The 17086-nt window shown below is 36.7% G+C and overlaps 3 protein-coding genes across 3 annotated transcripts; 2 read left to right on the top strand and 1 right to left on the bottom strand.

Moving 5' to 3' along the window:
- Nucleotides 1-761: 761 nt before the first annotated feature.
- On the top strand, nt 762-4863 carry SDS (Cyclin family protein). Its single transcript, XM_086644074.1, has 6 exons — nt 762-2254; nt 2367-2534; nt 3523-3689; nt 3790-3918; nt 4239-4419; nt 4528-4863. Exons 1-6 carry the CDS (start codon nt 971-973, stop codon nt 4603-4605), a joined length of 2007 nt encoding a protein of 668 aa, XP_086500200.1. The 5' UTR covers nt 762-970; the 3' UTR covers nt 4606-4863.
- Nucleotides 4781-9986, bottom strand: IAR1 (ZIP metal ion transporter family). The gene is made up of 11 exons (XM_086644082.1): nt 9082-9986; nt 8585-8668; nt 8389-8438; nt 7574-7625; nt 7228-7347; nt 6828-7063; nt 5928-6092; nt 5724-5831; nt 5364-5465; nt 5221-5265; nt 4781-5122 (listed from the first exon to the last, which is right to left on the bottom strand). The coding sequence occupies exons 1-11, from the start codon at nt 9431-9433 to the stop codon at nt 4970-4972; spliced, it is 1467 nt and encodes a 488-aa protein (XP_086500208.1). The 5' UTR covers nt 9434-9986; the 3' UTR covers nt 4781-4969.
- Nucleotides 9987-11748: 1762 nt separating this feature from the next.
- LOC147564170 (hikeshi-like protein) lies at nt 11749-14572 on the top strand. Its single transcript, XM_086644062.1, has 3 exons — nt 11749-12019; nt 12106-12584; nt 14320-14572. Exons 1-2 carry the CDS (start codon nt 11917-11919, stop codon nt 12570-12572), a joined length of 570 nt encoding a protein of 189 aa, XP_086500188.1. The 5' UTR covers nt 11749-11916; the 3' UTR covers nt 12573-12584; nt 14320-14572.
- Nucleotides 14573-17086: the final 2514 nt, after the last annotated feature.

Raw genomic sequence — 17086 nt, 5'->3', positions numbered from 1 at the left:
GTCAAACCACGTCATGGATTTGACTTAATGTTTGTCCGACCCAATGTAATTTTGTTCTCGTCATACACATATAGAGATCTCGAGGAGTGTCAGACTTGTCTAACCGAATGTCATTTTGTTCTCTTCATACACATATAGAGATCTCTAGGAGTGCCAAACTTGTCTAACCGAATGTAATTTTGTCCTCGTCATAGGCATATAGAGATCTCTAAAAGCGTTAGACAGGTCGGGCAAGTGTGATCCCATTAAAGGTCATATCGGCCTATAGACTTGGGCATTGCAAACAATCTCAAAAAGTTGGATTTTATAATTAGGAAAGCTGTCTTATATTTATTTTTATTTCCAAGTTATTTCTTGTGCATACTTTCAAGTTTTTGCTTTACATTTTATTTCATAAAGTTAGTTTATTTTGTGCTAGTTCCGAAGTTAAAAAAATGTTTACTGAAAAATACGAATTTAGTGGTGCTACTTGGCCCCTTCTTTTGCTTAACTAAGACAAAATTGCACATAAAAATACCATACATACAGGCCACGTCGACAATGGGGTGAAGCACGAGCCAAAAAATCAGGCGAAATAGCATTTTTCATGACATAATGGGCTCGGCGTGCACAGCAGGCGAGGCCGTAAAAATAACCGGGCTAACTAAGCCACACTCAGACTGCAATCATGGGCCAGACCAAGCCCTGCCCCGAGTCCACAAGCCCTTTTTACACACTTAATTTGGCGCGAGTGGGAAAAATAAGATGGCGTCCCGTAACAGAATTCATTATAATATAAAAGGCAAAGTACAGCCTTCATTTGTCAGAAACAGTTGAAGTGAAGTAGAGATAGTGCGACTACTCTCTCTCTCTCTCTCTCTCTCTCTCTCTTTCTCTCTCTTCTTCGTTACAAAAGCGTGATTTCTCTCTGCAATTAGACGAACGTTCAGATAGATCGAGATTTTCTTCTTCAATTGAAAATCCGACTGAAATGGATTCAGACGAGATTACTATTTCTCAACTGAAGAAGAGGAAATCTCAACCTGTTTCTATCATCAAGAAGCTCCGATCCAAGATTCCTCGTCGGAAACGCTTTCAGATCTCTCCAATACTCGGTAAATCGTCTTTTAAGTTTTTTTGCGGCGACAGGAAACCTGAATTGTCAGTTTTTCCAGTATTTTCAAGTTCATCGTGTTTTCCTGATGAGATTGATAGTTCCTCGAACTTGATATCAGTTGGATCTGATAATGTTAAGAAGTTAAGATCGGCTCGTCGGAAGAAACTAGTTGAAGTTGGAAGAATTGGAACTTCAAGTCGTAATTTTAGAAGTTCCGATCAATTGAAGAAAATTCCTGGTGAAGAATGTCGGCGACTGACGAGATCGTTTTACCGAAAAAATGAAACTGAAATTTCATCAGAGAAAGGAAATCTGGAATACAGGCCGGAGTTATCAGAATCTTCTTGCGTGGAATCGTGTTCTGGTGCAGTAGTTCGAAGTCACTGCATAAACGATGAACTTTCTGAGAGAAAGTTGAGCTTGAAATCTAGAGCTGGTAAAGTAGTTGAAGAGGCAGGCGAAAATGAAGGAAACGAAGCTTCCGCAGAAATCTCGATCTCAGAAACTTCTTGCATTCAACCAATTTCTCAGAAAAAAGCTAAGAGGAACTTGCGATCAGACAAAATTTCCGGTAAAACGTCGACAAAGAAAGCTAAAAGGTCATCGGAAGTTCAAGGTCAAAAGGCGTCAGAAATTTGTGTTATCAAACCAGCGGTGGAAGCCAATGATCAAAATCTGGATCAAATAGTAGGAGATTCATCTGAAATAATAGCAGCGAAGGAAGAAAATAGAGCTCCGGAGGCATCTTTCTCAGAAATTTCAAGAAATTACGTTGAATCGAATGTGAAAATCTTGAATTCGGAATCAACTGCTGATAAGAAACCAAATGAGAATGAATTCGAGTATGCACTTTCTTGTTCTGAGCAATTTTCATTCGAAGAAGGATCAGATTACTCAACAATTCCTCAAACAACAGTTTCCGAGCTCGAATCTGATATTTTCAGTGGACTTCCAGAAATAGAATTCTCAGATTATTCTCCATCTATTCTAATAGAATCATCTTCTAGTGATTTTTCTGAAGTATCCGCTGGAAATTCAACTCCAACTGCTTATTTCTCGTTTTTCATCCAATACAGTAAGCAATTATCCAAATTAAACGCTCTTCCTGATACCAAAGATTCCTCAGATGTTCAAGAAGAATTCATTAACGAGTTTACGGTAAAATTCTATCTCAAATCCCTAATTAACTACTCAATTTTCTTTTCTGTTTCTTCAGATCTTTTAACTTTTTTAAACTAATGTTAATAAATTCCTATGAATTTGGTTATAGTTGTTGAAATTTGAAGATGAAATCGACGAAGATAGTTACAATAAGTTCAGAAGTAGAGAGAGAAGAGAGGTGATTCTACGTGATTATGTTGAGGATTACTACACATCTACAGCATATGGAGATCTTATCCTCCGTCAACGGTTGCTGATGGTTAACTGGATTGTCGAGGTAATGGTTAAGTTATATTCGCATCGATATACAAATTTGTCGTTCATTTTTAAAAAATAATTAGTTTAATCAGTACGCCTTGGAACGAAATGAGCGAGGGAGAGAGCAGCAAGCAGAGAGTATGTTTCAGTTTTAGACGTTCTGCTCTCAACGGTATTACGATGCATATGCTTGTAGACTGATAACCTTTGTTTCCGTAGTTTTGAGTTCTTATAAATGACTAAAATCACCATTAGGAAATCAATGATTTGTTCAAGTGATACACGGCTAGTTAATTTAGTCATATCAAAATCTGTATCTTTAGGTGAAAATCATCTTTTGATAACCAATGATTCCTATCAGTAACATGAGGATAGTTGCATCACTCTTCTGGATTAATTGCATCCTTTTTTGGAGTTTAGAAATTCAAGCCAAGAACAAAGAAAAATTAGGTCACTAAAAGAAAATACAACAATTTTCTAACAGTTGGGATCATGGGAACTTCATATTTAGAAAGTATAGTAGGGATAGTGATTAAGATTGTTGAAGTTGTTACATTTAGGCAAGGGCAAGCATGCAGTTCTGTGTGAGTTCATGCATTTTGCAGAAAGTGACAATTTTTCAAATGATCATTTTTGAGATAGTGTAGTATCTTAATCATGGAGAGGGATTTTCTAGTAATTGGGCCATAGGAAACCACATAGAAAAATTCGGGTATCTTTTGAAGGACATGAGATTTAAACAAATTTAGGCTATGATTCAAACTATTTTTATATGATTCCCTTTCGGAAACAACCGTATTACAATATTAGAAGGGTGGACCTGGAAGCTCTTGAACATCATTGGTTCAGGAGTTCATATGTTCTGTACTTGTGGAACCTGAAAGCAGATTTTGGCATGTAAATATACTTCATTTAGTCTTTCAGAAAACTATGCATAATAGCGTTAGTTAAACTGGTAGAATTTATGATGAACCTGATGATATACTATATTTTGTTGGTGAAAGCAGCAATCAAGTGCTCGTGAACTCAATTATGAGACAATGTTCTTAGGGGTTAGTCTGTTCGACAGATTTTTAAGCAAAGGATTCTTTAAGAACAAAAGGAAGCTCCAACTGGTAGGAATAGCTTGCCTCACACTAGCAACAAGAATCGAAGAAAATCAACCTACAAACTGGTAACTAATACATACTATTTGTTAACTTGTCATTTCATATTTGGACCATATGAGTTAATCAAAATGTATTTGCAGTTTTAACAAGTTATAATATTTGCAGTGTGCGGCAGAGGACATTTCATGTAGGGGTAAATGTATACAGCAGGTGCGAGGTTGTCGCCATGGAGTGGCTAGTCCAAGAGGTTCTCAACTTCCAATGTTTCTTGCCCACTTCCTACAACTTCTTATGGTACACTTTTTCTCCCTCTTCCTTTCTTTCATACACTCTATGATCAGTTAAACTGATTGAACTTGAACTGCATATATTTCGTTTTACCCACACTGTAAAGTAAGCCAGACCACATATTCCTATTGCAAGCTTCATGTAGAAGATAATTAGCTACCAAGATGATGTGAGTTTGCCTGTTCACCGTAGTATTTGGGTGAAGTAAGGGAATGAAAAAACTTAAATATCTGTCTCTGGTACTAGATAATAGGAATAGGATAGAATGAGAATATTTGTATTGAGCAGCTGATGGGTTTAGGGTTTAATATAACTGTTGAACACAGGTTCTATCTGAAAGCAGCAAGATCTGAGGAAAAAGTGGAGGAAAGAGCCAAGTACCTAGCAATGTTGTCTCTGCTGGATCACGAGCGTCTCTGCTATTGGCCTTCGACTGTGGCAGCTGGACTGGTAATCCTCTCAGCTCTTGTGGCCAATCAGGATTCCTCTTGCCAACGTGTCATGGAGGTAATAAGCAAGCAACTCTTGTTTTATATAATAAGTCTAAAACTCCTACAGTCTAGCATTAGTATTTTTTATGGTAATAAATATATCCCGGGGTGGATGGTACTGCAGACGCACGTTAGAACCAAAAATGACGATCTACCGGAATGCATACGAAGTCTGGAGTGGTTGGTGAAGTACGTTTCCTAGCTCAAAGTATAGGTACGAACGTCTTAATTGAGAAATCATAGCTTCTTTTTCATCTTCTTAGCAAGAGTAGGTGGATATATCTCAAGTTCATTTCATTCATTAGAAAACATAACTAGGTATAAATTTCTGGGACATAACAAGTAACAGTCCCTCTTATAAGATTCCTTATGGCATGTTTCTTTCTTGTTGTAACTTTCATTACTGAAAATAAACTACAAAAGAAAAGTGATTTCAATTCTCAATATGTAACTTTAAATCTACATTGTGTTTATTCTTGTATAAAAATTGATAAAATCAGACTAGAATTTCGGTACACTACAGAGAGTTCGCAGAGACACTGGTGTAGGTGAATAATTATTATTCATTACTCCACAAGTGAGATACAAAGAGCGACAGCCATACCCGAAATCAACGCTGTTAATTGGATTACAGTACTTGTCAAAGTAGACTTGCCATTATTCATCTCCGGGAGCACTCCTGCTACAGCGATATAGATGAATCCACCTGCGGTAAATCCCTGCAGAAACACATAGTAAATAGTGATCATCTAATCTGACCGTGGAAAAATTGAGATAAATAGGTCTTCAATAAATGATAGTATGAGAAACATTTTACCTCGATCAAAGATGATTGTCCTGGATCTTTACCTAAGAATAGAGCCTGTGAAATAACACAGCCAGATTATATACCTTTGTTTTCTCATCCTTTTATTGGAGAATTCTAGTGGAGTAGGTTAATTTAATAACATTAAGACATACCAAGGCAGTTCCTGCTAATGCGACAAGAGCAGAGAGAAAGTTGAAAAAGAGAGCTTTCGAGGCACTAAACCCTGACCTAACCAAGATTCCAAAATCACCAATCTGTTCACAAAAATATAACGGATATTATGAAAACCGAATCATCAGATGTGGGCAATTGATTGAAGTGACGATGCTCTATCTTATTATTGAAGATCATTTTAAATCTCAGTTCACTGCCACGAGTGTATAATAGTGTAAAAACCACAGGAGTCTGGGGATTAAAATTATTTTTAGTGAGTTGCACTTGTATATATGATTGCATGTTCATGTGCATGATCGTTTTTCAACAAACGGGAAAAGTAACGGTATAACAAAAACCTCTTGAGGGAGCTCATGCGCGAGCAGAAATAATGTCCGAGACCATCCACCAACAGTGCCATAAAGCAAAAAGGCGCTTCCTAGAGCCATCCCATCTGTGAAATTATGCTGCAACATTCACAAAATCTGGCTAAATAAATGTGGAACGAATTCTTTGCGAATTTATATAACATCCAGAATCAAGTCAAAGTCAACTTTACTTACAACACCATCAGAGAAGAGATTCAGATAACCAAAAACCAAGTTCGATGATGATGATTCAGATGAATCAGATCCAGTTTTACTGACTTTTGTAGCTTTTGTGTTTACATTAGCAGCAGAATCTACTTCTGGTTTGTCATCATCGTTGGCTTTTTTCGTTGTAACTCTCTGCATAAAGGTTTCAAATCTTTCAAGTATTGTAACTCTTTTTGTTATATAACATAATATTCACAAAGCAATGATGTTCGAATAAACAAAGAGCTTTGATGATACAGATTAGTGATCCTGCCACACAGCTAATACAATAATAAAAATTGAACAGGAAATTGGGTTTTTAATGGGACACGTTGGTTAATGATTAGATTTATTTCCACTGATGCGCATTTCGATTTAAAGATGGTCGATACAGTACTTGTTATGGTTTTTAATGGGACACGTTGGTCCACAATTGAAGAAAATTATCAATGCAACATCTCCTAGCTTTCAAACAGGAAGGTGGTGTTTGTTGGTTTCTTCCTTATTGTCTGGATCTGACTCATCTGAATGAGTAGAATCTGACCAAATGGACAACCAAATCAACCCAAATAAGTTTTCATACGAGTCAAACATCATGAGTTACTGATAACCATATAAAAGTCATTGACCATTGAAAGATTTCTTATCAATCAATTTGATTAAAAACAAACATATGAAATATAACTAGAGTCAGATTTCAGATCTGACTTGGAAAAAAAATAAACACTACCAAGTCTTTTGGTCATCTATTTTACAATATAGATCCATTGGAAAATGGTAATGCTCCTTAGAATTCAGATAATATGTGATTCATGTGAAGGAAGATTTCAGTACAACAAAACAAATCTAGTAAAAGGAATCATGTTTCATGTCGATGTCAGGGTTTACCTTTCGGGTCCCCTTTTTAGTAGGTTTTGCCTCGTCCGACGTAATATCTGATTCTCCTTGCTCCTTCAATGATTTGTCTGACGAGTCACCAGACGGAGTATGATCCTGAGCATCATTCTTCAACCCATTACTGCTCTTATGGTGATGATGGTGATGACCATGAAATGAAGCATTTCCAGAAAGAGCTTCTACATACCTAACCACCTTTTCTACCAGCAGAAAAAGTACAATTCCAACTGTAGTAGAAATTAAAGAAAACGAGTGAATATTTATAACTACATTTTCTAATTGTATCAAACATTCCAAAGTTCTCTTTAGTATTTGAAGATCGTCAAGATATCAATAATGTTTACTTCAAGCATAAGCTTAAAGAATTAGAAAATGTAGATAATGAACTTACAGAGAATAGACAATCCAACACTAAGATCTTTGAGAGAATGAGCATGAGAGTGCACATGTCCAAGATTATCAGAATGATCATGGTTATGGTCCGTGTCATGTGAGTGAGAATGTTCTCCACCTGCGGAGAAGGAAATGTAAACTAGTTAGAGCATTTTCTCAAAACTATGGTTGATAGAACTAGAAATATCATAAGAACAAACTTTTTACACGATTTATATGGGAAATCACAAAACCCTATATGATAAGAAGAAATGATCTGAGAGATTGAAAAACTAGAGGAAGACCCATTGCAAAGAAAAAGAATACAAACATCTTTAAAAAATGGCATCAGATTCATATCATACCAAAAGCATGTGGTAACTGGTGAAGAAAAGCATCTCCTAGCATAGCACCCGCCTGCAGACAGTGAAACGCGTTCAAGTATTGAAGAAACCGTTGAGCAATTTTGCTTCATAAAATATACAAAGATAACTGTTCTCCATATTCTCAACTCTAATAGGCTTTTAAAGTTCGTCGGAACCTCCCATAAGGAGGATGAAGAATATAAAGATGGCAGCTATCTCTATAGTGTATATATATACTATAATACCATTATGAGACACAACATCCCGGAGTGTAATGAAATCAGTTTCAGTTTGAATTTGCTGATTTCAATCATAATCTGCAACCCTAGCTGGTATCTAGACGTAAGGAAGACAGCTACCTGATCCGTTAACTGAGACAAAAGTGCCCATGGGCACCCGATGGTCACAAGGGTCAGTGTCCGACCTGCCCGAAAGAATTGGCGGAGGACCACGGTCAAAATTCTATTTCGGCTGACTGGACTTTAACCGACCGACCAATATGGCCCATCCAAATACTCGACCAGTACTAGTTACTGAATAAAGCCGTCCTCATTTTCAGAGGTTATAAACCGTCGGATTTTATAGACTTATGATGGTCGTTGGATATAGAAGACCAAACCATATCTCAAAGCTTAACTATCAAAACTCACAACCCAAAAGCACCTATTATATAACACATGAAGTAGGGAAGAGAATCACATTTATTTTAATTAGTGAATATAAACCAGACCATGGGTTTCCTAGGAAAAAAAATCAAAAATACAAGGGAAAGTGAACAGAAAACTATAAAAACAGATAATAATGAAGCATATTACCCCAAATGCAGCTAATGAGTCAACCACAATCTTGGACGGTTTTCCTTTAACTGCAGTTTACTCAAAATTAGTCTTATAACTAGGACTCCATGTGAAGCAAACTGAACAATTATATCAAGAACTGGAAACTTATCATCTCCTAGGTTTGAAGTTTGAACAATATCAGAAAATCAGTACATGAGTTAAAGCTACTTACAGAAAATGACTGGTAAAAGAATCAGGCAAATAAGGGAAGCCATGCTCACCAACAACGAGCAACCCATCGCGTGAACCCAAAGACCTTTTGTACTCAGACAAGGGAAAAACAAAACGACTTTAGAGGCAATTGTAGATCAAACCTAACACTTAAGATGATAAGATAAAAATTTTATGAGCTCATTCGATCCCCTTGATATAACAATGCAATATTATAACCACGGAAATTGTGCTCATTCCATCCTCTGGTGTATCCGTGCAAATATGATATAATGAATGAATCCTTATAAAATTTTTACCTAATTTCGATGCAATTAAAAACCCTAAGTCTAATATTCAATTGTGAGCAAACATTTCAGATTCAAATTCAAATTCAAATTCATGTTGGATTCATGAAAACTGTCATTCCCCACATTTTCATTTGATCTAGTTTTCATGCTGCAATTTCGAGATTAACAAAAAAAAAAAAAAAAATCTTTTGAAAGGGTAAGAAATTACCAAGTCCAGAAAGTGCAGAATCACCACCAATTTTATGATCGTGATCATGATCATGATCGTGGGGAGATCCAAAACCATACAATTTAAGATCTTCTTCCTCAGCCAGTTCTTCAGGAAGCTTAGAGCTAGATCCAGCTAAACCCTCACTGTGTTCATGATGATGATGATGATCATGATCATGACTATGATGATGGGTGTGATCACATTTATGTTGATGAGAGGAGGAGGAAGAAGATGATTCAGGTACAGTAGTAGTCCGACAAGATCCTGAATTCACTCCATGTCCAAAACATAAATGAGAAATTGAGAAAAGTAGCAAAATTGATAGGCTTTTCAACCAGGGGGACGCCATTACCAACTTGGGTATTTTGATTCAGGAGGTTTGCAGAAGATGGGAAGGGAGACCAGGCGATTGGGTGTTTTAGAGAGAGAAAGGGGTTTTAGGGTTTTTTTTCTTTAAGAAGAAGAAGAAGAGGTGGTCCGTTTGCAAGTAGCTTCGATCGTGATAATACAAACTGCAAGTAAGAAGAGTAGAATAATTGCAATTATGACACCAAATGTTATGATATCCATTTTCTGCTAGTATTATATATCTGCAACATTTTTCTTCTTCCAGAGATTCTGACTGCTTTTTACTCATTAATATATATATATATATTAGTGACGTCAAGGAAGATGAATTATTAACTTAAACAGAGGGAAGGTGAATTAGGGCTTGGACTATTAATCCACACATTGTCTATATTTTCCATCCATCATTTGTATACTTCTCCTTTTTTTCTTTTGTACAAACTTTTCAAAAGTTTATAGAGAAAAATATTGACATTTGGAAAGAGCCAAAGAGGGAGGGGATAAATTCCCACTATGAAATTGTTATTTCGCCATCTCCGAAAGAGATCGGTCCTAGTCAATCTCGTTTGACCTCCGACATCTATAGAGCCTCTTTTGGGACTGACCAGTCTAAGAGCCACAACCAGGCTTCGGATTGAGGTAGTCTGAGGGTCTCGGACTAGGATCTGAAGGTCTTGGACTGGTTCGAGTCTGAAAACACTCAAATTTTCATTTCATTTCAGTTATTGTTTCTTCTCCGTTCTTTTACTTTATTATATTTTCTTATATCCTATCAAAACTATGAAGTGTCACTGACTTAGAGAGAGAAAAAGTCTTAGAGTGAAAGTGAGAGAGAGAGAGGACTAATCATACAAGAAATGAAGGAGGAGAGAAGACACGAATAATTCAGTTTTGCTTTATCTCTCGATTTAACATAAATTACATTTGGAATCACAAATCATTTTTCACAAGCATTACAAAAAAGATCAGGAGACCGTGAATGCTACGAAGTTAACAAAAATGTATAGGTCACGATTGAAAGAGGTGCGAGGTAGTGGTTGAGATTCTTTGCTTATTTAAGTGACTCATTTTTCGGGAGAAACACAATATTGAAGTTCCTAATGTAAATAATGTGTTCAGGCGTGAATGTCGCCAAATGGGTAATACTCAAGAAATCACAAATATGCATCATTATCTTGTTGAGTTTTTTAGGCGGTTGTGGATATGCAACTTCAGGAGTTAAATAATCGTTTCAATAAAGTGGATATGTCAACAGTTGGTAGCCCAAGTGGTTCCAAGGTGTTGACATAAACTCCAGAAATTCCTGGTACGACAATGTAATCGGTTTCCAAAAAAAAAAGGTGGATAATTAGTTGTTTATTTTTCTAGCTAATATGAATGCAGTCGACCCATTTGCAGCATTTGACGAGCAAAATTTGATTTGTCTTGCTAATTTTCACTCGCAATATTTGGAGTCGACTCATTTGCAACATTCGACGAGCAAAATTTGATTGGTCTTGCTAAAATTGCACCCTCTAATATTCCTCTTAAAATCTTTTACTTACATAGGATAAACAGTGTATGAGAGTGTACACCAGAGTCTTGTCCAAATATTTTCCTTTAGTCAATATACAAACCAAACGAACCACTATTCATCATCAAGTTTTTCCTAAAATGTGGCCTTGGAGCAACTCCCAAATTCAAATTTGGGAGCCCCAGCCCCCCTTCCGCCCCCCCCCCCCCTCCCTCTCTCCCTCCCTCTCTCCCTCCCTCCCCCCTCACCCCTCACGGAGTCCAACCCGGAAGCCCCGGGGCTGGGCTCTCGGTGGAGCTGGGAGCCCCATGCTTCTGGGCTCCCAGTCCCAAATATGGCCGTTGGGGGGACTCCCAACGACCATATTTGGGGTGGATCCCTTAAAAAGGGGATCCACCTCACTTCTTTTTATTTATTTTTTTAAACTAATTTTTTTTCAAAAAAATTAATTATTTTAAATTTGTTTTTCCAATCATTTCTCCAATTTTTCCTTTTTTTTAAATTTTTTTTTTCATAATTCATTCTCTCTCTCTAACATAATATTAAATTTCAATGTTATATCTGAAATTAATAATTTATAGTTGAAAATTGAAATTAAAAGTCCGCACACGTACATCACACACGTATATAATTTAGATTTGAAAGCCCCTCCCGACGTTGGAATTGAAAAAAGCTCCGGGACTTCTAAAAATCAAGGCTCAAAATTGGGAGCCCAAGCCCACATTGGACTTGCCCTTACCTTCCCTAAGCCACAAATCTCTCCAGAACTTACTAGACTCTTCTTCTTCGGCAAAACATTTTAAAAGCAACCAAATGACACGACCGAAATCACACACACATCTCGCCCGCTAAAGTGACACTTCACTCTCTCGTTCTGTCTCTAAAGCTTTTCTCTCTCTAAACGGCAGAAGATTCACTCACTCTTACCAGAAGCAGAAGAAGAAGGGTTTGAAAATTGAAGGAGATTCAGAATGTTTGGAGTTGTCTTCCCAAATCGAAGCTTCCCAATTGACATCTCCACTTTCTCTCAGATCGATACTTTCCATTGGATCCTCGACATGAACACCTTCGTCGGTAACTCCCTCACTTTCTCTCTCTAGATTGCTCTCACTTCCCCTCTTCTTTCGATTCTCTAATCCCTTAATTCTATGGTGGCGCAGGAGAAGCGTACGATGACATAAGAGAAATGTGCATTTTCTTACTGAATGGTTTATCTCTTCCACCCGAAAAAGCCCTAGCTGTATACATACAATCTCCTGGTTCACCTTTCATTTTCTGTGGTGCCATTACTGTTTCTCGTCCTTCAGCTGTATTTTCTCTCTCATGGCCTGAACCACCTGGTGGTCAATTTCAACTTACTTCTTCTGATTCAACTCCCCTTTCTGCCAAAATTGGTGTTTCTGTTGAAGATTTATCATCTTTACCTTCACTTGATGTTACTGCTGAGAAAAAGATTGAACATTTAGCCCTAAAAGTTGGGGAAAATCTTTTCAATTTCATGCAATCTTTTTGTGGTGTTGATGGAAGTCGTCTTATTGTTCCAATGGATATATTAGATCGATGGTTCAAGAAATTTCAAGAGAGAGCTAAAAGAGATCCTTCTTATTTGAAGGGTTTTGTTCTTTGATCTTAAATGAAGGTACTACTATAACTATTAGTATTATTAGATTATTATGAAATGTCATTTGAAGATATGGGTTTAACCCTAAATGAAATTATAACCATCTAATTAGTTGTTAAACCATTTTCTGGTTTTGTTCTTATAATTATTCATTTTGTTCACTAGGGTTGAGGATTATATGTATAACCAATGTTTACTATAAGCATAGATATAAACCTAGTGACGCTAGACTAGATATTGATCTGTGAAAGAAAGGTTTATTGAATACTAATCTAAGTCAATGTCACATTTGTATAACTTAACAGAGTACCTCTATGGGATGTTTGATTGTCGTTTTCGATACCTTAAACCAGCACTGTTCTAATCTAGTGTCAATGTTGATTAGTTTTTTTGACTCATATTTTATTTCTTTTGGGGGAGACGCTTAACTATTTAGTGTAAAGAAAGTCGGTCAACGAGTCAAATACATTATGAATAAGCCGTGACTCTTTGGGTGACTTACGTAACGAGTCAAGGTTCGCTTGAGCTACCACCATAACCAAGCCTAGCATTTTATGATGAAGGTGCAAGTCCTTCACATGAACATAAGTATAAGCAAGTGAAGCAGATTTCCCTAGTGACGTGCCTTTGAGGCGTGGTACTGATTTGCCACAATAAGCTCTTTTAGAATCTGTTTTGCTTTTTATTTTTTGTCGTTTTTCATGAGATATGCAACGATAAAAACATTGTTATTTTGTGTCCGTAAGCTATGTCATGTTTAGAAGCGTTGCACTCAATACTTAATATTCTAAAGTAGAAAACTAGATCATGTTTTCTTTTTATATGAATGCAATGTAAGTCTCTTCGAAATCAATGTACCGCTTTTACCGCCTTGAGGTGATGCCTCACCTTTTGAAAGCTAGCTACTTTGAGTTTTTAGACATTCGAGTCTTAGGCTTTTATTTATTTTAAGTTCAAGGACACCCTCTGGCTACATCAGAATTGCAAAAGGAGGACATGGTAGTCATGAGATCAGTATTTACTCTATGAACAATCGTGGAGGGTGAATTATAGATTTGGCGGTCAGCAACAGTGAATGCTACACAACCTAGAATTTCTTTGTTTGATCGATTAACGAGATGATAAGAGAAGTGAGAGAATAATGAGTTCATTCAAGAGAGTTCCTAAGGCATTGTCGAGATCTATAGAAATGCATATTCACTATTTAGATACTTATTACTAGAGCTAATGTTCTTGTTATTGCATGTCCTGGAAAGTTTAGACTTCTTAAGTCTATTTTTGTTGGTATATTTGCTCTCAATGTAATCTATTTCAAGTCAGCTTCAGAATCTCTTCTGTCGGCTACTCTCTTGTTGTTCTTATTTGTGTGACCGTAATAGTTCATCTTAGTTTATCTTCGATGGTTCCAAGCAAGAGACATAGGATTCTTAGGTTGCGAATAGAGGACGTCTAGTCACTTGAACTGATTTTGATACCTTAAAAAACTTAGGAAATGTCTATAGGTTGATAACTTTTTTGCCTTGTAAAACTTAGGAACATATTCACGATATATTAATAGTTGAAGGCCATTCCGTGTAAGGATGACTGGTTGGCTGGAATTGAAATGTGAAAAGAGGAAATTTAGACTGCTGTTTTGATGAACTTAAGATGGGTTTCTTTTCAATTGTAATTCGGTCTTGAATTAGTTGAGCTTCATTTGTTTATTTATTTGCCTTTTCAACTCTAATGTGTACCATATACTCAACTTTTGCAGTCGGAAAGTAGCTTCTAATCAGATGACTAGCTGATGGAGTTTGACCTAAGAGACTGTAAATTATGTTACAGAGATACTTACTTCGATGATGAATCCTGTGGTTTTCTTTTGAGATTCTTTTATGTGAAACAGCGGTTAGTTTTAAGTTTTCGTGTCAATTGTAACTAGATTTAGGATCTCTTATTGAGCAGTTTGTTTTCTTCGCAATCCTAAAGAAATGGTGGGAGGGAATGGAGCCGTCGTATTTTCTAAATTTTGCTGGCCCCTGTTTGTTGCTTTTGATTCTCTTATCAGTAAGAGTAAGATTGGAGATCCAATTGGTAGGTACATTGTAACGCCCAAGTCTTGATTTCGGTTCGGGTCCATGAAAACTAAGATTTAGAATATATTTCGTCACATGGAGCACATAGAAACAATGAATTTAACTCATGGTGAATAAAATGAATCTTACGCTTCGAAATGGTTAATAACATTAGTTGATACACAGAACGAAGTAAATTTTAAAATGGTTAACTACATCAGTTGATATACAGAACGATATAACGAATCTAGGAAAAATACTAATGATAGTTCTGAGATGATGAACAAAGATTTAACAGTGGCAAATCTTGATTTCTCACCCGAAAAATAATAGCGGGTAGTAGATTTTCAATTATCTTAAGGTCCCAACCGAGACGTATCTAACAAAGAAAACAAGGTGTGCTTCTAAAGGCACCGGGCCAAAAGGATGTTAGCATTCGGAAATTTTATTGAGACTATTGACCCGAGTTCTCTATAAGCACCGGTTTTTTAAGTGGGTGACATTCACCTTCATTTGCTTCTTCCATCTTCTTCTTCCAAAATAAAAAGAATACCAATTCATTTTTTTCCAAAACAAAAATCATGTGTGCTCATCTAGATAGTGTAAGTAAAAAAAATCATTTTTTCTTATTTACTTTCTATTCCTGTTAGTAAATACACAAAATTGAAAAGAATGGGTCCACTCTCTTCTTCCTTCTTCACCAAATTTCATCCACAAAATAAACTCATTTTCTCTCCTCCTCCTTCTCATGTTCATCTTCATCCCTTCTAGAGAGAGAGAGAGAGATTCAGAAAGATTACAAGATTCAGAAAGGTAGAGAGAGAGAGAGATAGAGATGAGAATAAGGGTTTTTAGAGAGAGAAAGATCAAGAAAACCTTGCGAGAAAGAGATAGAGATGAGAATAAGAGTTTTTAGAGAGAGAAAGATGAAGAAAACCTTGCGAGAAGTAGCAGAGGAGCTGGTCATGGTCCAGTTCACGAGAAAGAGAGTGAGGATTGGGATGTTTTTCAAGCCGCGATCAGCTGATCTGTTTGGCCCTCTTAGGTCCCGGATCAGCTGATCCGTTTGGTCCTTCTAAGTCCCGGATCAGCTGATCCATTTGGTCCTCTTAGGTCCTGGATCAGCTGATCCGTTTGGTCTTCTTAAATCCCGGATCAATTGATCCGTTTGGTCCTCTTAAGTCCCGGATCAACTGATCCATTTGGTCCTCTTAAGGCTCGGACTGGTTCAGTCCGTCCAATAGTTTTTGTTTGACTTTGTGATAAATGGATGGAGGTGTTAGGGTTAAGTTGGCTTTGACTGGTGCCTACATAGTTGAACGGTGCTTACAGAGAAATGAGCAGTTGAGCCTGGTGCTAATAGAGATGGATGCTAACAGCCTTTTGGCTTGGTGCCTTTAGAAGCACCCAGAAAATAATAGCGGAGTAGTAGATTTTCAATTATCTAATGTCCCAACCGAGTATCTAACAACAAACAGAGTTCAACAGGTAGAGAACAAGAGCATACTCCCTCAGTCCCAAAATGAACAAGAGCATATTGTATTTAATTTGTCTTTTTTGAACTTAGGGCACTAAATTCAACTAGTTACATAGTTGTATGGATTTGTGCAATTCAATTTCTTTTGATAGGTTAAAAACAATTTTGTGGTATACTAAGAGGCTCAATTGATATTTGTATTTTTTTCGATGAGATTTTTACGTCTGACTTATTGTAATGAGCATGAATCTTCTCACCAAGGTACCCAGACGAATCATGTGGCACATTACTTATGAGCATGAGCAAGTTAACTTCTGATTGGTAAATTACTTCTTAAACTAAAAAGCGATCAACAAGATAATGTAAGTTGTACTAACATATTTTTGTTTGCTTCAACCACCATGTCGAGCCACCCACTAATTTATAACAAATTTAAATCGTCAATCTTTATAGAAATTCAAGAAGATGGTTTGCTAGGTTGTCCGATATCACAACGACAAATTCATGTTTGCATCGTTCAGAATGTCGAACCAGCCAGCCATTTTTAGTTTCGATTCACTTATAATGTAAGTATTTTTCAACTAGTAAACTATTTTCCGTGTGTATCATACATATTCTGTTCAATAAAAAAAAGTATTCCATATACATAATCCCTGTAGTCTAGGGTTACTTTATTGTTGCTTGGAGCCACTGTATAATTGTTATAGTTGTTCATCAAAGTTTAAACTAATTCTAGATCAACAATAGTCTAACTAACATAGTTTTGAAATTGGAAGAGGCTATAAGATAGAAACCAGATGCACTGAACTAAGAAAAGGAATTAAGACGAAGTCTGAACAAAGAGAAGGAATTAAGACAAAGCACAACGTGGAGTGTACCTCTAAAGGCTCTAATCTTAAATAATTAGACTCAAAAATAGTTGACGATAGTATCTGGATTTTACAGCACGGAGGAGAGAAGTCGATCATAGAAGCAAGAGAGTAAGGGGG

This window comes from Eschscholzia californica, unplaced genomic scaffold (assembly GCF_041429995.1).
Source record: "Eschscholzia californica isolate CP2 unplaced genomic scaffold, dmEscCali1.0.p SCAF_1, whole genome shotgun sequence".
Taxonomy (NCBI): Eukaryota; Viridiplantae; Streptophyta; class Magnoliopsida; order Ranunculales; family Papaveraceae; genus Eschscholzia; species Eschscholzia californica.
The sequence above is the reverse complement of the archived record's forward strand: the minus strand, read 5'-3'. Positions and strand labels throughout refer to the sequence as shown.

Bases quoted from the DNA above. Each gene is read 5' to 3' on its own strand.
- SDS (XM_086644074.1), top strand. From the start codon at position 971: ATGGATTCAGACGAGATTACTATTTCTCAACTGAAGAAGAGGAAATCT. The intron at 2,535-3,522 runs GTAATGGTTAAG...TGGTGAAAGCAG, and splicing joins TGGTTAACTGGATTGTCGAG to CAATCAAGTGCTCGTGAACT. The intron at 3,690-3,789 runs GTAACTAATACA...TAATATTTGCAG, and splicing joins GAAAATCAACCTACAAACTG to TGTGCGGCAGAGGACATTTC.
- IAR1 (XM_086644082.1), bottom strand. From the start codon at position 9,433: ATGGCGTCCCCCTGGTTGAAAAGCCTATCAATTTTGCTACTTTTCTCA. The intron at 6,093-6,827 runs GTAAACCCTGAC...ACCTTTATGCAG, and splicing joins CTAAAAAGGGGACCCGAAAG to AGAGTTACAACGAAAAAAGC. The intron at 5,266-5,363 runs GTATGTCTTAAT...GTTATTTCACAG, and splicing joins CATTAGCAGGAACTGCCTTG to GCTCTATTCTTAGGTAAAGA.
- LOC147564170 (XM_086644062.1), top strand. From the start codon at position 11,917: ATGTTTGGAGTTGTCTTCCCAAATCGAAGCTTCCCAATTGACATCTCC. The intron at 12,020-12,105 runs GTAACTCCCTCA...ATGGTGGCGCAG, and splicing joins CGACATGAACACCTTCGTCG to GAGAAGCGTACGATGACATA.